Source organism: Parasteatoda tepidariorum, chromosome 7, assembly GCF_043381705.1.
Source record: "Parasteatoda tepidariorum isolate YZ-2023 chromosome 7, CAS_Ptep_4.0, whole genome shotgun sequence".
Lineage (NCBI taxonomy): Eukaryota > Metazoa > Arthropoda > Arachnida > Araneae > Theridiidae > Parasteatoda > Parasteatoda tepidariorum.
Genome location: NC_092210.1, coordinates 602564 through 628555, shown reverse-complemented (window position 1 = coordinate 628555; position 25992 = coordinate 602564). Strand labels below are relative to the sequence as shown.

Below are 25992 nucleotides of genomic sequence, written 5' to 3'. Positions count from 1 at the left end.
AAAAGATGTATTTTATCAATAGATGTAATTATCAGATTGGTCTCATTTACTCTCTTTTAATAAATTTTTCCTTGGCTTTCACAGATTTTTTACAAGTTTATGTTGGAATGACTTCACTGAAATATTAAAATTGTGCACACATGAAAATTCTTTAAATTATTTGCTTCAGAAATAGTTTCAATTTAGCATCGCAAATCAAATCTAATGCATGTAAATTGAATAAAATGTTTTTAAATTAAAGGTTTCACTGTCTGTGAGTGTTGCCTATTTTCAGTACTTTTTTTGAAAGAGTACCAGGGTACATATAAAGCACATAACAATACAGTGAGGGAGCTCAGCTTGGTCAGATTGCGAAGGAATCTGAAAGGAACTGTAAAAACAGTTTCAGAGAATTGATGAGGAGTAACTCCTCAAAATGTAACTATTCTAAATAATTATCAATTTGATAAGGAAAAGAAAATGTCTAATAATGATATACTAAATTATTTTTTATTCCAAAATAAGAACATGCATTTCTTAGCTATTAAGCATCAAATGATTAAGCAATTTCTTAGTTTAAATAATCATATTCACCACAGATAAATTCTAGTGGTTAGTATTTTATGAACTAAAAGCTTGACTGAACACAAGAAGTAAATCAATTTGATCTTGAATCTTCACTATAAAATAAAAGCCTAATGTTATGACTTCGGTTTTTAAAATTGATATCCATTCAAAACTACAATATAAGATGATTTTTTTTAAAAATATGCATTATATTAAGTGATTTTTTTTTTTAAACTGAATTCAAATTGATTTTTTATTAAAATTTCTATAAATGTCAAAACATTATTTACATTTGTAGAGCAGTAATTTAGACTTGCAGATTTCATGTAACCAGTCATTACAAGCAAGTATTATGAAAGTATGAATCCGAGTTGGCAAGTTTTTGGTTTACTGTTATGTCATAACGGTTTTAACATAACGGTTTTTACTGTTGTGTCATCTTTGGGTGAATTGAAAATAATAAAATGATGAACCTTTAAATAGTACTTAGTTCATTTTATTTCAATTAATTAAAATTTAAATAAAAAGTATTTAAATCTTAAAACATTAATAAACTTAAAACATTAAGCTTGATAGAAAACAAGAAGTAAATCAATTTGATCTTGAATTCTAACTATAAAATATAAACCCAATGTTATGACTTCTGTTTTTAAAATTGATATGCATTTAAAACTTGTGGCGACTCAACTTTATTGTAACCACCATCAAGAACTTTAAATTTTCATTCGGTAGAACAATCTATGCTGTGTCTTTGGCATGATGCGCTGTGCTGATTTATATTCCTCTTCCTTATACTTTAATATTATCGTTGTAAATAAATAATAAAATAATGCAAACTCTAATGATTAGTCTCCTGAAGATTATCCAACCATTACAAATTACTATATAAGATGATTTTTATTAAAAATATGCATTATATTATGTGATTTTTTTTAAATTGAATTTTTATTGATTTTTCATTAAAATTTCTACAAAGGCTAAAATATTATTTTGTAGACCAGTAATTTAGACTTGCAGATTTCATGTAACCAGTCCATACAGGGAAGTATTATGAAAGTATGAATCAGAGTTGGCAAGTTTTTGACACTTAAACAGTTTTTACTGTTGTGTCATCCGTGGGTGAATTGAAAATAATAAATTGATGAACCTTTAAGTAGTATTTTTATTTTATTTCAATGAATTAAAATTTAAATTAAAAGTATTTGAATCTTAAAGCATTGAATTTTTAAAAAAAAAAGTTATAAAAGATATTTGACAAAAAATGGTTTAAGATTATTGATTAAAAAAAATATATGATATTATATTTCACAACTAATTAACAAAAAGTGTGCATACCTAGTCACTATCACATACTTAGACACAATGATCCTGATTACTAATAATGCCATTTTGTAAAAATTTCTGCTGAGTTTTCAATTAAATGAAAGTTTTAAAATTAGATAAAATTGCTATTGAATTCAATTAGTTCATCTTTAGTCAAAAAAGTTTGATAAATATTTGATAGATATAAGATGAGGAAAATAATTGACATTGCTTTAACATTGCCAATAACTGCATCTGTTTTCTAAAAAAAAGATTAAGCAACTTAAAATAGAATAAAATTTAAAAAGCCAGAATTAGTCATTTTTCAACTTTTTTTCATGCCATCAATGAAAGTATCATAGAATTTAAATTTTGAACAGCAGTACTATTAAAAAACAAGAAAAAGCACATAATTAAATTCCATATATTATATTAATATTTTTCAAGAACCTCAGCCTAATTAACCCTAGAATAATGAAAAATAATATACTAATAAAAAATACAGTAAAATAGTGAAAAAATATTCGAGGTAATGTAGAATTATGTTTTTTTTTTCTCTTTTGGTTAAATATTCAATCAATAATTCTTGTGTGTTTACATTATATAATTTATTTGTTATAATAATATAATCAGTGTTACAAAACAGCAGCAGTTTATAAACGTATTCTCTATTTTAAAATTAATAGAGGAGTGAAATTACCCTTTAAAATTATTTCTTTGGATAACACTGCTTATTACTTTCAATGAATGTTTTCAATTCATCACTTTTTTTTTTGCATCTTTTTAAATCTTCAACTTTTCCTCCGATGTTTACGATAAGTTGAAATGCAAATCGTTATTTAACGACGTTATTTTACCTCTCTTAAACTATTGTTGCAACAGTTTTCATACAAACTAGATAACCTAAAAGCCAATAATTCGATTTTGCAATCACTCAAAAAAAAACATTAAAATTGCAAAGAGGCAACATTGTCTTTAATAGTGAACATTTTTTTAAATGTTTTTTGAAGTTTGATAAGTCTTTTTTTTTTCCCTTTTTTTTAATATTTAGAAGAAAAAACTTTCTTCCAAATATCAAACCTATTCTACAATTACAATTTCTTATAATGATACTTTAAATGGAATATTAAATGATTTAATAGAATATTTAAATAGATGATAATTACTTGAAAAAATCAGGTGACACTAAATTATACCTTTCAAAACTTCTAGAATTAAAAAAATTAACAATAGAAATTTGTCTTAATTTTCTACATTTTGTTGTAACAACCCTTTTCATACCTAAAGTCAAAACTTTTTATCAGGATAAAAAAAAATACTTTATTTCATCAGAGAAAATGTGATTTGTAAAAATTCTTAAATATTTGAAAATGAAAAAGAAATTATCACTAAATTCTCCACAATCTCAGTGAGAAAAACCAGAAAAGTGACTTTTTAACAACTGTTGAGTTTAAAACTTATATTAAATATTTTTGAACAGTTTGTGGATTTATAAATTTATTTTTAAAAGAAAACTCTCCAACATGTGAATAGAAATTTACAATGAATAACTCATAAAATTGTTGGATAAATTACAGTTTGCTAAAAGTTGGTTTATTAATAGAAATGTAAAAAAATAATCTGCATTAAAAATATTCTAAATCTATGTTATCTTTATTTCAGAATTGTTTTTTAGACTAATCATACTTAACACTATTTTATTATGAAAATTAGTATAATATTTCTTTATATAATTTAAATTAGAACGCATGACTTGTAGCTGTGATTTTATACAAAGAGAAAATTTTAAATTGCCAAAAAGCAATGTTGTATTTAACATTGGACATTTTCTTCTTCTTTATTTTGAAAATTAATGTCTTTTTTTTTTCTTTTTTTTTTTTTTTTTTTTTTTTCTTTTTTTTTTTTTGATATTTAGAAGAAATACTTGTCCTCTGAATATCAAACCTATTCCACAATTAGAATTCTTTTAATGATACTTTAAACAGAATATTAGATTATTTAATAGAATATTTAAATAGATAAAATAAATGATTTATATTAAATTTAATATTAAAAACTCACATAATCATTGGATAAATTACAATTTGAAAAAAGTTAGTTTATTATTAGAAATGTAAAAAATAATCCACATTAAAAATATTCTAAATTTAAGCAATCTTTATTTAAGAATTGCTTTTACTATTCATACTCAACACTACTCTATTATGAAAACTAGTATAATATTTAGTTTCATAATTTAAATGAGAACACATAACTTGTAGCTGTGATTTTGATTTAAGCATAATTTGTTAATTTAATTCCATGTTAATTATACTCCACAAACTTATCAAATTAGATTTTACGAACCCTTTATATAAAGTAGTGAAAGGGAAGTAGTGATTTCTTACGAAATTCATTAAATTATTTTTTTTACAATTCTAGCTTTTCAGTTTAGTTTTCATTTATTAAGAAAAGATATATTCAATAGCTTTGAAATTACTACTATTATTATGCAAATTAGTATCGATTTCAAAGCTATTATATAGCTATTATACATTATAAAGCTATAGCTTTGAAATTAATACTATTATTTAAATTATATTGAAATATTAATGTTTGATATTTCTTTTTGAAAAACAGTTTCTTCCACTAAGGTTAGAAAAATCTAATCCTTCCTGGGTAGTTTTTTCCATGATTTTTTTTTTTTTTTTTTTTTTTTTTTTTTTTTTTTTTTTTTTTTTTTTTTTTNTTTTTTTTTTTTTTGTAGTAGAAGAAACTTACTGTCCCTGATTAGAATATTACACTTTAATTCAAATTAGATCATATAAATGAAACTCTGAGATTTTGTATTAAAAAAGGGTGCTTGATTCATATATTAAAAATAAAAAGGTACACCATGTACAGTTTTTTGAGAAAAGCCTTCAAGTTTCTAGTAAATGTTCCTATCTGGCTTCTTAATGTATCTAGAACCTTAAACTCAGGGAATGTAGGCAAGGTTTTTTTTTTTTTGCTATCAAGGTCGCTAAGCAGATAATAATTATACTCTCAGTGAGAGCATTCTACTTTTACCTGTAAGTTGATGTTAATAATGTAAAATTTGTAAAGTCGCACAGCCACAATGTAAATATTTGGAAACATTTTGTGTGGCAAATAAAAAAATGGAGAAAAAAAAATTTTCAACAAAAAGTATGCACAAAAATAAATAAACATATATTTCTACCAAAAGATATTTTTCTCATTGTACAGGGTTGCCACTTATGTGTGTCTAAGAAAAAATTCCCTGTGTTTTCCGTGCACATATATTAAGAAGAAACACACATTTCCTGTGCTCTTGTGAATCATATTAGTCTGGAAAAACTTGGAGAAATGAGAAATAGCTCAGCATAAAACAAATAATGCTATAATAAATTAAATAATATAATATAGCTGATCTTTAAATATTCCATAGATTGCGCTGAGAGCTCAGCATTTTTTAAAAGACAAAAATTATAAATAAAATTCCCTCTTTTTTTCCCAGTTTGTAACAGAAAAATTCCTTGTATTCCTTTCCAGGTATTTCTCCCAGTGGATTGGCAACCCTGTTGTGGAGGGTTTTAAAGAGATAATTAAAAAATAATTATAAATGTCTTACATTAGCTTGGCTTTCCATGGATCTTGCTTTCCTCAGCCTGCTTTTACAAGCATCCAGATCAAGTCTCTTATTTTCAAGGATTTTTCTCTCCTTCTACACAAAATACAACATCCATTAGAATAAACACAGATAATGGGTGTAGTGCACTACAAAAATATGATTCCAATTCACTACTAGTATATAAGACATGTTAACTCGATTCTATGGTGGGGTACCTTTTCATAGATAACCACTCACTCCCCACATTGGTGACAGAGGTGATGTGAACATGCCTACATTGGCAGAAACGCCCACTACGATTTGAACAAACCTACTTCGATGGATAATCCACACATTGAACAATTGACTCGCTACTTGTGAAGGTGACATTGACCTCCTCACACTGTTGCTTCTCAGTCACCATCACACACGACGTTCGACGTATACACTCAACTACTAAAAGCAACACAAGAGTGACCACGACCGTGAACTTAATGCAGCTCTCACGATCAGCACTCAAAAGTACGGAGATCTTAATACAGCTCTCCCGGCTTCTATTTCCATTTCGACTTATTTATATTAAAGTATTTTTCTTTAAGTGTTTTGTTAAAATTTGCTTTAATTAATTAAATCAGGGTGTGTAGCCAAATCTATCAACAAAAAATGAGCACCTTTTAAGCACTCAAAAAATATTTGAAAGCACTATACATTAACAAAATGTAAAATAATTTTCAAAAACTTTACATGATCATAATAAAATAACTAATTTCTGATAAAAAAAACTCTTTTCTATATTATATTAGCCATTATAAAATATTAGCCATTACATTTTTCCATTATATTTTTCGCCATTATATTTTGCCATTCCAATTAGTCATTATATTTTTCGGTTCAATATCAGAGTGTGAAAAATGAAGCCTGAAACTGAGAACATCTTGCAAACAAAATGCAACAGAGTTACACATGAGAGTGCAATAATCTCACCGAACCCAGCTCAGTAGATGCTCATGCGAACTGGTAAATATTTCATCAAACATGTAAAATGATTAGCGTTTTTATACGCTATGAACTGACGGTATGCCGAAATAAATTGTTGAATGAATTGTGAAAACGTAAAATAGAACAATGTGAAAAGCACGCTTTTGCATAATACATGGCGAAAATCGACATGGTAAAGAAAAAATATCTCCTTTTTGAAAAAGAAAAATTAAGCACTTTTTAAAAACACCCAAGGAAAAAGCACCTTTAAGGGCTTTTAAAAAACGAATATCGAAAATAAGCACCTTTAAGCACTTTTTAAAAACACTATGCACCATGTTAATACTTTGATTCCATTTTTAAAATACTAACAGATGTAGCATAAAAGACATTTTGGTGTCAAAAACTATAAAAGAAAGTAGAAATTGAAAAATGGAAACATATTTATTGCAAAGTAATAACAATATTAACTTAAAATAAGGTTACCATAATTTTGAACCATAATTTTTTTACCATAAATGTGTGATTTTTGACCATAATTTACCATAATTTGTGATTTCAATATCATCAACATATCATTAAAAGACATTGAAATAAGAAACGTATTAGAAAATTAAAATATAAAAAATACCATCTGTCAATTGCAGTCTTAGAGTCAAATTCTATAATTCACCAACTATGGTACACTAGAGTCAAACTCTGTTATCTTAAAGCTAGCCCTAAATGTTTGTTCACCAATAGCAAGATGGTGAATGGAAATTTTGTACCTTGGCCTACATAAATATTGAACAATTGCTTATACATGTAATAATTGCATAATAATTTAAATTATTTATCTAAAAGCTTTTCAATTAATTTTTAAGTGCTATGAATTAACTTACATCTTTATAAATATTGAAAAATAAGAAGGATTATTTAGAAAATATCCCTTTTCAAGTAGGCAATAGTAGATAATTAGAAAATATTATGAGAGGGAGAGGAGGTAAACACACTCTTTACATTCCCTAGTAATTCACCAACGTGGATTTTCATTTTATTGCTTATAGAATGTATAAAATTGATTAAAAATAAATACAATTAATATCTATTTCTTCGTTTTTTTTTTTTCAAATCCCTGGTTACAATTAAATATTGATAATTTTTAAAAATTAATAAATTGTGCAAGCGTAGATGGGTGAAAAAAGAACTTAGAAGTATTATTTTAGAAGTATTGAGTCAGGATAACACAATGTTAATAATGAATGTAATAAGAAATATGACACAATGTTGATAATGTGTTTGATATAAAGATTTAAATGTTTGAAAGTTTTATATTTTTTTAAACTGTACATGAATATAAAAATGATTAAAAATAAATACAATTAATATCTATTTCTTTTTCTTATTTCAAATCCCTGGTTACAATTAAATATTGATAATTTTCAAAAATTAATAAAACTGTGCAACCGTATATGGGTGAAAAAAAGAACTTAGAAAGAAGTATTATTTTAGAAGCATTGAATCAGAATAACACAATGTTAATTATGAATAATGAATGTAATAAGAAATATTTTTTCAAATCCCTGATACAATTAAATATTGATGATCTTTAAAAATTAATAAATTCTGTAACTGTAGATGGGTGAAAAAAGAACTAGATAAATAATGTGCTTGGTATAAAGATTTAAATGTTTGAGAGTTTTGTAATTTTTGAAACTGTATATGAATAGGATCTGTAAAATCTAACTACCGTATTTTTCGGCGAAAGCGCCGCTTCGTCGCAAGTGCCGCACATCGATAAAAATGAAATTTTTTAACAAAAATTATAGTAAGCACCGCAAAGGTGCTACGCCTCGCATATCAGCATCCTTATAGAAGAGACCTTTAAATTACCTTATAAAATATCAATATAATGAAAAATAAACTTTTTAGCAACAAAAAAAAGCAACAAAACAAGATAAAAGTTTTCTTACCCGTTGGCACCGCGCCAAAAAAATAAGTACAACAAATAAGTCTGAAAATAATGCTAAGTACAACAAAATATTTTTAGATTCATCAAATAACATCTAATATATATAATTCTCTTATGTGGCTCCCAAATTATGGCTGTATTTCTTTTCCGCCGGTGGCAACGTCTGCTTTGTTTCGTTTACGTTACTATTTCTCTTACACAGCGACAAAAAAAAGCCTCATTACAACTCCCCGAATGGCAACGGTAAAAAATCGACCAATGATTCCCGCTAAAAATGTCACATGCCAAATCTAGCTGAGGTGGCTCAACATATAGCACTTTTAAAAACAGAAACTGAAATAACCAGAGAACATCAGCTGCGGCAATCTCACATACTATTAAGCTAGGCAGAAGTGAGTAGTCTTTGTCGATAGATCTCTATTTTAGTATTTTGTCTAAAGCGCTTTTTTTCACGAATTTATTTGACGATTTTTCATTTATATCACGAATTATACTATAGCACATTTCTAATAGGCTTAACGAATTACATGTCATTTATTTAAATTCAAATTTATTTTTATGACTTAGTATTAACTAAAAAGATGTAATTTTTTTTAAAAAAAAGTTTTTATATGGATTTGAATGATTGTTTTGAATTGAGCAGCCCACTATTAATTCTTAATTATTTGGGGGGGGAGAATAGCCTTAAATGCGTTAACAAAGAGTTCACATGAAAAAAGTTTTCTCTTTCAGCAAAAAAGAATGTAAAATAAAGTTGTTCTTACCATTTGGCACCGTGCCAAAAAATAAAGTTATGTACAATAAATAATTCTGAAAATAATGTTAAGTTACAACAAAATATTTTTAAATACATCAAATAATGTAATTTCTAAATTATTTGGGGGGGAGAGAATATCCTAAAATGCGTTAACAAAGAGTTCACATAATAAAAATTTTCTCCTTCAGCAAAAAAAAAAAAAAGCAACAAAACGGTATAAAATATAGTTGTTCTTATTAGTTGGCATCGTGCCAAAAAAACAGAAGAGCAAATAATTAACTGCAAAAAATATTTATATGCTCATCGGTGCTGATAAAAAAACAGAAGAAAAAGGTTGGAGAAGCTCAAATTTTAGAAAAGTAAATAATTCTTCTATTAACAAAAATAATTCAACCATATTTAGCGGAAGAATAAACGCTGAGACTGATCACATAAATCTGCAAAACAATGTAATAAGAAAAATAAAATGAAAAATTTTAAGCAAAGAATTTATTAAAAAAGAGATTTAGAAAAGATTAACAATTCATTTCAGTTAACAATTTCATGAAAAAAATATATAGCAATGTAGAAATTGAGTATTTAAAATCCTTCAAAGTCACTTTCATCACTATCGGAGTTAAAAAGGTTAAATATTTCATCATTTGCCGTGCATTCATCAACATTAGAGGAGTCCTCATCGGAGTCATTGCTATCGGAGTCATCCCCGAGCTTAATGATCCCGGCCTTCGCAAATGCCCGAGTGATTGTTTTTGCGAGTACCGCAGCCTAAGAATCTACTACCCACTTTGTTATCATTTCATAGCTAGCTCGCTTCATCTTTCCGCTAGCGCAGTGGTCGGCAAATTTATTAGCCAAAGAGCCAAATATGAACATTACAACAATTTTTTAAAAAATTGGGAGCCAAATCTGCTTGTTTAGTAAACTTTTATTGCGCTAAATAAGTAGTACACTAAATAAAACTAAATTTCATACTTAATAAATATTTATTAATGCAAACAATGTGCTTGCATCTCCTTGGAAAGTTTGAATATGTCAGGTTTGTATGTTGTTGTTTTTAATTTTAAGCGTGATTCCAAGTTCTCATCAATAAGACGACTTCTCAGTTTCCTCTTGATAATGTTCATGCTTGAAAAAGATTGTTCGCATACATATGTAGAACCGAAAAGGGAAAGAACAGCAAACGCGAGATTTTTCAGCTGATCATAAGAGTCAGGAATACTATTCCAGGGTTCCCACTCTATGATGAGATTGAAACTCAAGGACTTTCCAGGACTTTTCAAGGACCTCAACAAAATTTTCAAGGACCTTAATCTAAGACCAATTTTAAAAATTATTCTCTTCTATTTTACTAGAAGCAACAATGCTTGTTGTGGCAATAATTAATTTCAAATATAATACCTAAATGCTTTGCCTATATAGAGAGAAGAGAGTATATGTATTATGGACTAAAATTTATATTTTTTTAAAAACAACCCTACTGGTTTTACATATTAATTCACAAAATCATTTTCAGCACAATCTATAACTAATGGTAATGAGGTGTTAATGGTGAAATCCTTTAATCCTGTGTATTTCCATGTGAAGGCTGCATGAAAGACAGAGCTAAATCTTAGGTATTCCATATTCCATGACTATTCCATAACCCCCTCCTCTCCTCTATTAAACATCGTTTCTGAAATTATTCATCCATAATTTACACAACCTTCTCTAAATGTTATGCAGCAACAATTCTTTCTGAAAATAAAAATTAGAAGGAACATATCCCATTTTCACCATGTTTAAAAGCATTATTCGTTATGTGTAATCCACAACTGCCAATGAATATGACCTGGTGGGAATATTTCTCTTTTAATTCACACTGAAGCTTCTAATAGAATTTCCAATTGACATAGGGTCCATCCATGGATAATTGAAGTATTTTAGAGAGCTTTTAACCATCATCCATGCATTTGTAAAAAGAGGACAAAATATTTTCTGCAGTTCCATGACCCATAAATTGGGAGGTAAGATACTTAGTGCAAACTTTATTATCAATTCCTTACCATAATGTCCATCTGCTTAGATTGTAGAGACTGATTTAACGTCTCATCAAAGAGTACAGTGTAGCAATCAACATTCTTCAGCTCATTTATAAGAATCCCTTTGAAGTATAGTGCCAATCCAAAGGAGCCCAAATAGGCTCACTTTGTGGCACTACAAAAAAATTGTCTCGCTATACAGCTATCAGCAAACATTTTGGAGAACAATTTACTAATCCCTTCACAGGAGTTACATGAATAATTACTAGTGATGCACTTCAGACTCCAGAGAATTTCAGCATCAAGCACATTCCTTTTGACCAGATAAGAAGACAATGTTACCTCGGCCACTAAAGTTTCTGTTTCACATGGGGCACACGATGTTGAAGGAGTATTTACACCAGATGAATTAGATGTTGATGTCTTTGGAAAAAGAGAACTCAGGGCATGAGACTGCTTTTTTGTTTTACCTTTCTTTCATGTGTGATTTCAGAGCAGATTCTTCCATTTTCGCGATATCGATCTCCTTCATGCATAATCGGCACTTGGCTCTGAACTTCTTTTCGGGCATCGATAAAATCCATTCTTTATAAGCTTGATTATCCATCCATTGGGGATTAAAATAGCACTTCCCAGGCATAACTAGTCTAAACTACATAACACAAATACGAAGCCGTGCCTTTGCGAATACGCTTTACAATAAAGTTTTGAAATGACGCAAACGTAAGGACAAGTGCGGATGGTAAAACGGCAAATTTATTGAAAACTACAAGGTACATATTGTTACGAAATTCGAGAGTATTCCAGTTTCGATAAGAAAAAAGAAGATCTAAGCATATGCGACAGAAGATGAAGTGGAGTCTCGCCCCGAACGCATTGATTGTCTGCTGTGCTCCGCGCGCTTGGCAGACACCAAGACGCTAGGCCCGGTTAGAAACGGTGGCGTTAAAAACCACGTGAGAGAGCTCGGGAACAAAACAGAAAGAACGAGAAAGATCCGCGGGTGTTTTATAAAAAGGGCCGTCGGCAGTATTGGACAAATTCAAGGACCTATCAAGTTTTTCAGGGATCTAAGACGTTTTTCAAGCACTTTCAAGGACCTAAATTTAGCAAAAAAGAATTCAAGGACTTTCAAGGACTCTCAAGGACCGTGGGAACCCTGTATTCCAAGCATTGAAAATGATCTTCCTTCTCCAGGTGATTTAAAGCAGACCACTTGTGCTGTGAACTAAGATCAAATTTTTTCTTCTCCAATATTTCCAATTCAACACAAAGACGTTCGAATTTAGAGTGCCATCTCCTTGTTTTTTAAATCCAGCAATTGTATTTCAAAGCTACAAATGTCAATTTCAAAAAGAGAAAATTTCAACTCTGTTTCCGTAGCATTAAAAGGATTTTTGACAAATGCTAAAGTTGCTCTGCTGTTTTCAAATTCCTGAAACCTGCTGAGAAATGCTTCCCTCATATTTAAAATTATTGTTTTAAAATGGTGTTTATTGATAGAGGAATTATTCTCTTTGCGATGCTTCAGCAGGCTCGGAAAGTGAAACAATGTCTCCCTTTCAAAATCCTGAGCAAAAATGGATAAATTGTTTTCAAATGTTATTACTTCTTCTAACATCGAAAAAATTAAGTTTCCTTTCCCTTGTAGTTTACGATTAAGCTGATTTAGATGAGACATAACGTCTACCATGAAATAAAAGTTTTGGATCCACTGATCGTCTGTTAGTTCTGGATAGGAGAAATGCTTTAATTTCCGGAAAAAGGGACGCAAAACGTTTTAAAACGTTCCCTCTTGATAACCAACGTACCTTGCTATGAAGGAAAAGATCAGCGTACTCACTCTCCATTTCAAATAAAAAACTCTTTGAATTGGCGATGATTAGGAGCTTTAGCTAAAATAGAATTGATAATGGTAATCACTAATTCCATAACTTTACAAATTTCATCCGAAAATGTTTGCGTAATAAGCCCTTCTTGGTGAATGATACAATGGTAAACAAGTATCTCCTGATTAATTTTTTCTTTCAAAATAGCAACAAACCCTTTTCTTACACCGGTCATACTTTGGCCCCATCTGTTGAAATCGACACAATTTTATCGAGGGGAATATGATGTTTATCCATACACTCAATTACAGCATTTGCTATATCTTCTCCAAGCGTCTGACCTTTGAGTTGCAATAATCGTAAAATTTCTTCTTTAGGGCCTGAACGAAACATAAACCTTACAAAAAGTGAAACTTGCACTGTATCATTTATGTCACAAGACTCGTCAACTGCTATTGATAAAGCCGAAACCAATTTCAGATCTTCGATATGTTGGGTGGTTATATTCGAACACATTTTAATTGCTCAATCTTTAGTGGTTTTGGCAGACAATGGTACCTCTTTAATTCTTTCCAGAATATCTGCTTTGTTCTTAAAATCCCGAAATAGCCCTTCGGATTAATTTATCAAATTAAGATGTAATTTTTTTCTTACCAAGTTTTTTTAATGAAAATATTATTGTGTTTTCCGTGGATATTTGTGCCAGAGCCGCCCTTAAGGAGCAAAAGAGCCACATGCGGCTCTGGAGCCGCACTTTGCAGACCACTGCGCTAGCGGTATATGTATGAAGCCCTTCTTCCTCACACATCCATTTCTCCCATATTTTACGAACTTCATTTTTAAACACCCAGTTTACTGTGATATCAAGGGGTTGCAATTTTTTTGCCAACCCCCCTCGGATGATGGCTATATCAGTCAACAGTTTATCAAATTTTTTTTCATTGTTTCCACCCTATAAGCAGTCAGTGAGTCCATGATGAGTAATGACTTTGGTGAAAAAAAGGAGCCCTTTCGGAGTCTATAAACAACATCTAACCACTGCAACATCATATTTTCATTCCTCCACCCCTTTTCGTTAGCATAAACAGCTATTTCCTTAGGGAAATTGCCCTTTGGAATAGTTTTTCGTTTAAAGATAACGAGGGGTTTCAGTTTCTCCCCGCTGGCTGAGCAGGCCAACACACAAGTGAAGCTCGATTTCTCGTGGTCTGTTGTTTCAATTGAAACAGTTTGCTTGCCTGTTTTGCTGACAGTGCGTGAAGGGGGACAATCAAATGTAAGAGGCACTTCATCCATGTATATTATTTGATTAGGAGTGAGGTTAGACCCCCTCACAATATTTTGTACAAAATCTACGAAGTTGTCTCTTTGTATTTCCTAGTCAACGGGCAAAGATTGCCCCACTGTTGTCCTTGCTCTTATGGACAAATTCCGGCGCTTCATGAAGCGAAAACACCATGAAGGGTAGGCAGTAAATGCGGAGATACCCATATTTTGAGCAATTAATTTTGCCCGCAGTCTCATCCTAACGGTTGAAACCACATGCCCTTTTTCTCTTTCACTTAGCACCCATTCCTTCAGTTTGTGTTCCAGTTCTGGATACTTGGTAATTCCGCTTCTCCTGGCTCTTTTATTTCTAGGCATTTTTTCTATAATTGGCTTTTCTTTTCTCCATCGACGGATGCAGCGTTCCTCTATCTCAAACTCTCGGCCCGCTGCTCGATTGCCAATTTCTTCAGCTCGTTTAATAACAGACAGCTTTAAGCTGGCAGTGCAACTCCTATTCTTTCTTGAAGCCATTACGTTGATGAAGAAAGTAAATGTTAACAGGGATAGTATGAGGAAAAATAATAACGAAACAACTAATAATAACTAATAACAGGAATAAGAAATAACTAAGCGTGTATCAAAAAAAAATTCTCAAGAAGGAATGAGCTGAGCGGAAACGATTTTTACTTTCACAATCTTCGGGGGTGGAATTTTAGTGAGTAGAATGCCCTCTCGTTCAATGGAAATTACACAATATGACTCAGCTTGAAAAGAGAGGAGTAAAAACTTTAAAAGAGGATGTACCCAACCTCTTCCGCTTATCATTTCTACTGAAGCTGCTTAGGAGGAATCAATCAGTTATTTTTAAAGGGGTTGGGGAAAGGAAAAGGGGATACTTCCTTATCTTTTCGCTCCAATTACAATTGCCAAGGCGCGAAGCGGATTTCTAGCTTATGATCTTTCTTAAAGTTGGGGGTGGATACAAGTTAGCAGGAATGAGAGTAGTAAAAAAGAGGAAATCCAAGAATGAATATACAGTGGGACTTCTATTTAACGCACTTCCATTTTACGATTTTTTTCGAGGAACTAAGAACATTTTGAACATTTCTTCATAAATAACTTTCAAATAGCAAAGTGAATTTTCGATTTAACGAACTTTTCTTTAAAATCCATCCCTATTTCCCAAAATATTTCAGAACATTTCAAAATTGTTAGCGCATTTTATGGGGAAAATGATCTTGAATTGATTTTCAAAGCCACTTAACTTTTGAAGAAAGCAGTAAATTCCCTTTCCCTTTTTGTTTTCATTTCGAACGAAAAACTTGGACAAAATTAACGAATTTTATCAGTAGCAGTTAAACTTAAGAACGAATGTGGTAATGTACCATGTTTAAAATTACTTTTATAATAAATGCAGCTATAATTTTATACATAAATTTAGATTCTTTTTCTTTTTTACTTGAAAATGTATGTAGCGTGATAGTGTAACACTGGATAATGTTTTGCTCTATTCTTGCTTTCCATGCAGATTTCTTTTATGGTAAATATTTATAAAATAAATAGTAGATACTAGTTTACAAGATAAAGGTGTATCAATTGCTATTTTAATTATGTCTAGGGCTTAAGAATTTAAAACTTGTTTTGTGTTGTTTAAGTATTTCAAAAGGTGATTTAGTGAATTTTCCATACAACGAACTTATTATCGGGATTTAAAAACTTCGGTAAATAGAGGTCCAACTGTGTTTTTATATATATATACAGAATATCCAAAAATTTGACCAAAAAAGTGCGACTTTTAAACTATGTGAATATAAATTCTGATGATTAATTTTAAACTTAACAAATATAAATCCTGATGCGTGGATTTTAAATCTTGTGAATATGAAACTCTATATTAGAGTTCAAAAGTACGAAAATACAATAAATCATGATGTCATTTTTAGATAGCGTAAATAAGAATCATGATGCATAATTTTTATCAGCTAAATATGAAAATCGATCTTTGGTAATAAAATCGCGATTTTTGAAAATGCACAAATACATATCGCGATATTGGATTTTTAAATCTCGTAAATAAGATTAGCAATGTACGATATTTAAATTGCGTGAATAAGAATCACAACTTTTAAATCAGGTAAATACGAAAATCGATGTTTGATATTAAAATCGCGTGAATAAGATCCAGATATTAGCAGATTCTGGGCTTGGGATTTCTAAAAGGCTTGTTTGTATTGTTTTCGTTTAACCTTAATAAAAATTTACAAAATTGGCAAATAAATATTTTCACCGCAAATCCACCGCTATTTTTTTATTTATTATTATTATTTCGTTTGCTTCTTGTCAATAAACAGGAAGCAGCGACGCCTGAATTACGAAAGTACAAGCTATCTGGCGGCCGGGGGCAATAATGCAGAAAATCTTATTTTCTGTGCTTAAAAGTGGAGAAAATAACTAAAATAAGAAAAATGGCGCAGGGTTTGCAGCTAAGTTGCTTGAATTTTTTGTTTATCTTCGAAAAAAATTATTTTATTTTAACCACTTAATTTTCAGAAAAAGCAGAATATTTATAAAATTAAAAAAAAACGAAAATTTTAGAGAATCAGAGTTTTTGATTTAAAAAAAAAACTTTAATTTGTTAGACAAAAGCGGAAATCCGCTAAAAAAGCAGAAAAATCTCATCCTTGAAGATACATACCTTTTATTTATTTAATTTTTTTTTTTTTGCGATGTTTTTTTTATAATATATAAAATCTATTAGATATACATAAAATCTATAGTATATATAAAAATCTATTGATGGTGTCGTAGTTTTCCATTGTTGTCAGCGTACTTTTTTATTGGTTGGAAAATTCACATGGTAGGATCCAGTTTTCCCACAATAATTTTCATATTAGTTTGGTTGCCATCAGCATAAAATTAATATAAGTCATAAAAGTATATATGTTCACTAATAGATCTTAATAGTATCATAAGGGAAATATTTGGTGGCTGGACAAGTGTTCTTTTTACTACATATATCTTTAGTTGAATTATTTCAACTGTTGCCAAGAAACAGCAATTAATGCGAACCAATCATTAGGGTTGGATTAGCTCTCCTAGTTGAGTAAAAATATACACAATTAATATCTTTTTCTTTTTATTTTATTTTTTAAATCCCTGGTTACAATTAAATATTAATAATTCTTTTAAAATAAATAAATTGTGCAACTGTTGATGGGTAATAAAAGAAATTAGGAAGTATTATTTTAGAAGCATTGAGTCAAGATGACGCAATGAAAATAATAAATAATAAATGTAATAAGAAATATTACACAATGTTAATGTATTTGATATAAAGATTTAAAAATTTGATATAAAGATTTAAAAAAATTTGAAATTGTATATTAATAGAATATGTAAAATTGATTAAAAATAAACACAATTAATATCTATTTCCTTCTTTTTTTAAATCCTTGGTTACAATTAAATATTAATAATCTTTTAAAATTAATAAATTGTGCAACCATAGATGGGTAAAAAAAGAACTTAGAAGTATTATTTTAGAAGTATTGAGTCAAGATGACACAATGTTAATAATAAATAATAAATGTAATAAGAAACATTACACAATGATAATGTGCTTGATATACATGTTTGAAAACTTGAAAGTTTTATAATTTTTAAAATTGTATAAGAATATAATCTGTAAAATTGATTAAGAATAAACAAAATTAATATATATTTCTTTCTTTTTTTTAAATCCTCGGTTACAATTAAATATTAATAATCTTTTAAAATTAATAAACTGTGCAACCATAGATGGGATAAAAATGAACTTAATAACCTGTTGGAGAATTTTTTCAGGCTTTCTGCAACAGAACTATCTAGCTCTAATATCTTTCTGAAAGAACCCTGCTGCACCCATGAACGCAACAAAAAGTGATTATTTTAATAGGCAATTCAAATTTTACGTGCATAATTACTGCATTAAAGAAAACCGAAATTTTTTTCTTTCTAAAAGGAAAAAAACTTTCTGCAAGAACTCTGTTTACATTAGGAATGAGTGATAAGGATTGAGTCAGGATTGAAATGAAACAGAGACACACTTACGACAATAGTCTTCATATCCCCTTCCAAAAACCTCTTGAGTGGACTCACAAATGTTGTCATGGATGCACGAACAAACTCCCTCTCTGCAGCCCCAAGTCTTTGCTGAGCTTGTCCAATCTTTATTAAAGCTGTACCTGTTCATACAGATGCAAATGATTATTTATTTCACAATAAAAATATTTCAAAGAATATTAAAAAGGAAAGAGACAATTTAAAGTCAGTTCCTACTTTGGTCAACAAAGAAAAATTTTATTTTAGTAACTTTTTATTAAATAATTGCAACTTTTTCTCCCATAAAAAACTAATATTAATTAATTAAATTTAATGAATGAATTAATATTTGAAAAAAAACTGTTATTAACATCAAGTGTCATCTACTACAAGTTTAAACAGAAATGTATTTGAACTTGAGTGGATGAATATAAAGTATTTTATTAACAATTGAAATTTTGAACAAGATATATAAATATATAGAGAGCGAGTGTGAACTAATAGCAGGAATTTTAAAAAAAAGATGTATAAAAAAGATATATAAAAAGATGATGGTTTTTTATATACAAGATATATAAAAAACCAACACAAAAATGTGGATTTATTGTTTCTTAAGAGACACAAAAATAAAATTTTAAGATAAAGTATTTTGTGAAACCGTTTTTCCTAAAGTTGAATTTGAGAAGGAACCGCTAAACGGTAGTAAATTCAGCCTGGACAAACCCCTGAGTAGGAATTAATAGAATGAAAAAACAAGACGTGTGGTACCAGAAAACTATAAAAGTATAAATTTGGTGAATGGTCTTTATTGAATTTATCTGAAACAGAGAATATAAAATTAAATATTTAAATGTGGGCAATAAACTATTGTTTTGTTCAAATAGAGCTAAAAGTTAAAAATTATCACTGGTGTTATCTTTAAAATATGTGAAAAACTGAATCGCTTATAGTAAAATTTAAAACAATGACTAACGCATAACCAATCGGAAAATTCCATTTCGTTTTTCACTCATCCCTATTTAATTAATGAATTAATATTTCAAAAAAAACTGTATTCACATCAAGTGTCATCCACTACAAGTTGAAAAAAATGTATTTGAACTTGAGAGGATGAAAAGAAATATTTTATTAACAATTGAAAATTTGAAAAAGAGTATTACAAAATCAGTGATTTTGACAGACTTCAGAAACTATAGGTTCTTAGGACACAATCTTCCAAATTTGGGGGCAGCTACTAAAATGGGCTCAAATTAAAAATAACACAAATAACTAGCAACATTTTACATTTTCAAAAATTAAAAAATTCTATGTGAAATAATGATACTCCAGACGCAAAAAAAAAAAACTAGAGAAAAGCAAGTTTTTAAAATTAAAAAAAAAATGAATAAAATAAAAAATGATTTGTGATGTAAAGCAGATGAATTCTCCACCTCTTTAATTAAAATGTTTTTTCGTTTTTTTAATATCCGTCATTGAACAGCCGACCCAATTTTGGATTGACAACTACTAATGTTCAACTCTGTAGCCTTGTAATTTTGAACCAGACCAGAAGACAAGGAAACTCCTGGATCAGTACCCTCAGAGATATTGATTTGTTATGGGAACATGGAGGACTTTGCGACTCGATAGATTTAACATGCATCAGTCACCATTTACTACACAGAGAGTCTTCGGCCGGCAGAGATTGAACCCACGACCTCTTGGACACGGGCCCAGTGCCCTACCAACCAGGGTATCCTGGCCCTAATTACAAATTTATAATGATCTTATTTATTGCAAGACAAAACAAAGAGTTTCCAAATAAAGGAAAAGTTACATTTGTATCCATAGCTTTTAATTAGAGCTGATCAAATGTCATTATGTAAAAACAACAATATATATATTTTATTTTTTTAAAAATTTGGTTTAATTTTGCAAACATAAATCTGCTCAAGCACTATTTTGCTATTTTTCTTGATGTAGAATACACATCCCTGAGTCATAATTTTTTTTTGTTACATCCCCTCTGCAACTTTTAGCATAGATAAGAAAATGCTGAAATTACATTTTTTTTTTTAAATAATTATAATAATACTATCAACTCTAAACACAACATAAAACAAGGACAACATATTGAGTAACATATGTCATTATAAGATTATAAGATGTCATTGTTAGAGTTTTAATGCTAGTTGTTAAAGTGTGGAAGAGTATAAAATCTTATTTACTATTTTCACACTACCTATGCATATTTGTTTAGAGCAAACTGTGGGGAGAGTAGATATCAACAATGTCAATCTTCGTCTATGAAAAGGTACCCCAAAATAGAATCTAGTTAACACGTCTTATATACTACTGAATTGGAATTACATTTTTGTACTGGTAGATACATTACAGTCCTACCCCACCAGAATTATACATGTGATAGAATTCGATGAACGGATACCACTAGATGATTCATTGCTGTTTTGTGAGAAGCTGGGAGAGCTGTATTAAGATCACCGTACTTTTGAGTGCTGATCGTGAGAGCTGTAAAGTTCACGGCCGTGGTCGTTCCTGTGTTGTCTTTAGCAGTCGAGTGTATACAGGCCGACATTGTCTGTGATCGAGACAGAGTAGCAACGGCGCAAGGAGGACTATGTCGCAGTGACAAGTAGCAACTCAAGTGTTCAATGTGGACCATCCATTGAAGTAGGAGAGTTCAAATCTAGTGAGCATTTCTGCCTAGGTAGGCGTGTTCACATCACGTCAGAAGGTCAACAATGTGGGGAGAAATATCGACAATGTCAACCTTCATCTATGAAAAGTACCCCCAAAAGTATCTATGAAAAGTAACATAAAATCGTGTTAACATGTCTTATATACTAGTGAATTGGAATTACATTTTTGTAGTGGTAGATACACTACACTAACTATTACCGAATAAGTAGAATAATAATTTAATATTTATAAATTAAATTATTTTCCTAAACAGAAAATATGATCAAACATTCGTAAATTAAATACTTACATAGAGAGCAATTGATTGTGCCAGATTTTGAAAACTATGGGCCTTATTGTCTAGGACTTCCATATTTTTGGGTCTCTATTTACTAAAAGCGGATCCCACTTTAAAGATGAATTCTCTACCTCTTCATCTGTCTACTATTATTCACATTTATAATTAATCTACCAACTGATAGACAAAACAAAGAATTGCAAAACAAAAAGGGTTACATTTGAATGATCAAGAATTTTAATTAGGTTTGCCAAGGGAAAATCAAGGAATCAAGGAAAAATAATGATATTGTTTGTACTTAGAATTATCTCATTCTTTCTACAGCTTTCTATAACTAACTATAACTGTCTTGTTCAGCTATAAATAAAAAAGAATTTTTAAAATTATATATTTAAAGTTTGGCTATAATTTTGCTTGCATAAATCAACAGTTGGGCTTTTTTTAATGCTTCAAAATTAGACATCCTAGGGAACATAGCTAATTATTCGTGTACCTTCTTGGAGTATTTGACTTGCTATTTTCCATAAGCAGAATCACTCACACATTTCAAGACATGAAAAGGAATAGTTTGAGCATTAAATTTTACACAGGGCTACAACTCAAATCTAGAAAAAAAAATCCCCTGTGTTTTCCTTGTACGTATTATACACAATATATTAAGAGGAAACAATTACAGTGCTCTTGTATGAACTATATTGGGGTAACTATACTAGTTTTAATTGTTGGAAAAACTTGAGTAAAAAAGGAACAGCTGATATTTGTGACATGATTAGTGGAAATTAAAAATTATGTTAAAAAACCATCACATAAATATGTAAAGTAAGAAAATATTTTTAAAAATTGTCACTACAAATAAAATTCATTTATGATCGGTAAGTTTCTATATATTTTTCCTCACATATTCAAAAATAATTTTGCTATTGTAAAACTTTGGCCTCAAAATTGTATCCAAATTTAAAATCACTGTCCGTAGCTAAATTTCAATTCGAATTTAATAAAAACATGCATTTAACAGTAAAAAGTCATTTTTATTATGAGAATATTTTCGACTAGGTCATACAGAAAAAAGTTTCACAGAGAAAAAAATTTTCATATAAATGTCTGTTCAAATAAATTTACAATAGTGTTTAAGATAATGTTCAAATGTTTAAAATAATGTTTGAATTTCGACTTCCTGTACAGTTTATAGAGGGAGAACCTCATCCTTTCATTTTAAAAAACTCAGCAAAAAAAGCTCACTTTGATATGGTGTAAGCGACCTGTTAGGCTTACCACATTGCACTATCTGACTAAATATGTGCTACCTTTTCATAAAAGACAGCTGGCAGAAAAACTCCTCTTTTCCATAGATTGCAACGAGAACAGGGTTTGTATGAAAACTTTCCTTTTTAAAAATATTTTGTGAAACTACCGTTTTTCCCAAAGTGGAATTTGTGAAGGTACTGCTAAATGCTAGTAAATTTACCCTGGACAGATCCCTGCATATAGTGTTTTCTTGAAACAAAATGTATTTTTCAGAAAAGTTTTTACCATAAGGGGTTCCGGATCCTAAATCAGCACCAGCATCAATCATATCTTGTCCCAGTAAATCTAAATTTGATGGATGCTCTCTTCGCTTATCAAGTTTCTCAAAAAAGTAATCTTCTACACGGGTATCTAGAAAAGACAAAATGCTTTCAATTTTTTTTTCCAAAAATAATATATAAAAAGAGAAACAACATTTTTAAAAATATATTTTCTTTCTATTAATAAAAAAATAAATAAATTTATTTTATTTTAAAAAAATATAAACACAAAAACCCAAACCAAATAAGAATTATTTGGAGCTTAGGGCACATTAATTTTGTAAGCTAGAGAAGAAAAGGTTAGAAAACTGATCATATATCACTTTCAAGTACAATAATTTAAGTACAATACTTAAAAAAAACTTTCAGAAATTGCAGGAGAAGGAAATTATAGGAATTCTTTTAGTACTTTTTTTTTTCTTTTTGTACATATTTCTCTTTGTACATTTTGTACAGATATTTAAAAGACTGTCATTTGTACTTACAAAAGTTACTTTTACAAAATTAAAAGAGAGAAAGAAAAAAATATTTCACCTAATAAATTTTTTTCTTAACAACACATAAAAAAATTATATATTATCAATATACATATTCTTCCTTTTTGCACTTAGCAAATCAACGCAAACTAAAAAAAAAGTATACACACATGCAGACCTGGAAGAATTTCATAGAGCATGAAAAATGATTAGTGCTTTCATACGTTACAGGCGGACGGTACGCGAAATGGATTTTGGTTGAATGAATTGTGAAAATTTTGGATGGAACAAAGTGAAAGCCCCACTTTTTGCAAGATTCGCGGTGAAAATCGATATGGTAAAAAAAATATATCTCATAGTGGAAAAGGAAAAATTAAGTACTTTTTAAAAACACTAAATGAAAAAAAGTGCCTTTAAGGACTTTCAAAAGCAAAAATTTAAAATAAGCCCTTCTTAAAAACGCTAAGCACCATGTTAAAAATATTGTTTTAAAAAACCATGTGAATATTAGCAGCAATAACTGTTTAAAAAAAGTCGATTGAAAAAACAGTGATATCGTTGAAACAAAAAATGATAAATAAATGCAGGAATAATTCATTATGTTGCGATATCAGCCGACTCCACTTTCCATCATCACTAACGAATTCATGACGACAGTCTTTAGTTGCAAAACAGCAGTGCTGATTCCCGATCCACAGAGAGTATATAAAGACTTAACTAATTGATATCCGTTTCTATTCTTCCGTTACCTATTCGCTCATGTTGTTTTGTGATACTTATGTGTTATTTTTGGATTATTAAAGATAGTTTTAAGTCGTCATGATTTTTCTTGAGGATACCTCGTCAATGATGCACACAATATAACAAATTATGTCGTAATAATTAAGTACAAAAAATTTTGGGATTTAAAAAACAGTAATAAAAAAACACCTCGTTTAAACACCAAAGGCCAAGTGGCAAGAAAGTAAAATTAGGCCTTTATCAGGTGCATATCTCAGGCTCAGAATGAAACTCTTCAATTTCCAAAAGCCAGTCTGAACTCATCTCTACCAAGCAGTGGCGTACGCAGAATTTTTTCAAGGGGGGTGTTCATAATTTTCTGAAACTACTAAAAGAAATTCGAGTCAGTAATAAAGCACTATTATTTCCCTAATTTAGACAGCTAGACAATTTTGACTTTTTATTTAGACAACATTGTTTAGTTAAATTTTGATTTGATTTTTTAAGTTTAAGAACATAATGTAATATTTTCTGAAAAAAGTTTAATGTCATATGGGTGGAAAGTAACACTTTGAGGGCCACTTTCACATTCATCAGATTTTGTTATGCTAGAAACATTTTCTTCAACGGAAGTATCACATTTCTGTACAACAGAAAAACTTACATTGGTATTAGATGCTGTCACCTCACTAATTTCAGATCGTGATTTTTTCTCAAAATAATTAAAAATTGCTAAATTCTTGTGTTAAAAATTGTTAAATCCTAAAGATCCAAGAACAGCAAATATATATATATATTGGCACAGAAATATCCGCTATGCTACGATCTCAAAGTTTCGAGCTGGAATGAATAACTTCAACGAGCACTTTATCTCCAATGGTATTGTTACTGATTTCTTCACTAGTCGAAATAGTGGCGACGACGGGTTCGGCGATTGAATGAACTTTTTGTTGAGATAAATTAAAACAGATTTAGCGACAAGCTCCGAAAGACAAGCGGCAGAGATAACTCTTAGTCTGACTAACTAACTCCACTGTACTCCGTTCCCCCTTTTATATAATTTTTCACCGCATCTCCAAAATTCTCGAATTGTCTCAAAGACGACAGAACGTCTAGGATTCCAGAATCATCGCGTAAAGACCTCGCGAATGACAGCCAGTCTCGAAAACTATACTGGTAGGACAGAAAGGAACCAGTCCGTAACAGTATCACGTGAATTTGGTTTCAAAAGTACAACCCTATTATGGTAAATGCTTTTTCAGTATTCTGAGAAATACCGTGAGAAAAAAAAATTAGGCATAAGGCAGATAAAAATATATAGCCTTAAAAAATAATAGCTCGCATAATTTCTACTAAAATTTTTATTTTTGTCTAATCTCAAGGGGGGTGTTTAAACCCCTAAACCCCTCCCTTGCGTATGCCACTGCTACCAAGTAACGTTCCATAGAAGCATAAAAATTTAAGAAAGTTCAAAGACATGTTATGATTAACTGCATGTCTTTTTCTGTAAGTTCTAAAAAAAGACAAATTTTAATGAGAAAATGTGTTTTGTAAGCATTTTTTTGTTATCCTGATGCTTTCTAAAGCTTAAGTTAAACTTAAACCTAAATCAAGTTCCTAAATTTAATAAAGCTTCACTAATATCCTTTCTCTCTAATTCTAGAATAGCGATTTAAACACAGACATTCTTATTAATTTTAAACAAATACTTGGATTGGGTTGAAGAACTGCATCAGTTCTTGATACAAGTCTTTCAGTCCAATGTTTTGTTCTATCAGCACGTAAAGCCAGTCCATCATAATGAGCATCAAGTTCAGTTTTTTCTGATGTACCAAGTTTCTCTTCAGTATACTTAAAAAAAAATGTACATTTTAAAGGAAAATCAACAACTGAACAATTTTTATGCAATAAGAACAAAATATGTTGCTACCAATT

At 29.8% G+C, this 25992-nt stretch overlaps 1 protein-coding gene across 2 annotated transcripts in view; it reads right to left on the bottom strand.

The window, feature by feature from the left end:
- LOC107448959 (SH3 domain containing GRB2 like, endophilin-B) overlaps positions 1–25992 on the bottom strand; it is a 47635-nt gene that overhangs the window by 15728 nt on the left and 5915 nt on the right. For both annotated transcript variants that reach the window (XM_016064338.4, XM_016064337.4), the window contains exons 2-5: positions 25767–25908; positions 22827–22952; positions 18329–18462; positions 5459–5551 (exon numbers count right to left, since the gene is read on the bottom strand). In XM_016064338.4, the coding sequence (XP_015919824.1) occupies positions 5459–5551; positions 18329–18462; positions 22827–22952; positions 25767–25908 (495 nt within the window). The remainder of the gene's footprint in view (positions 1–5458; positions 5552–18328; positions 18463–22826; positions 22953–25766; positions 25909–25992) is intronic.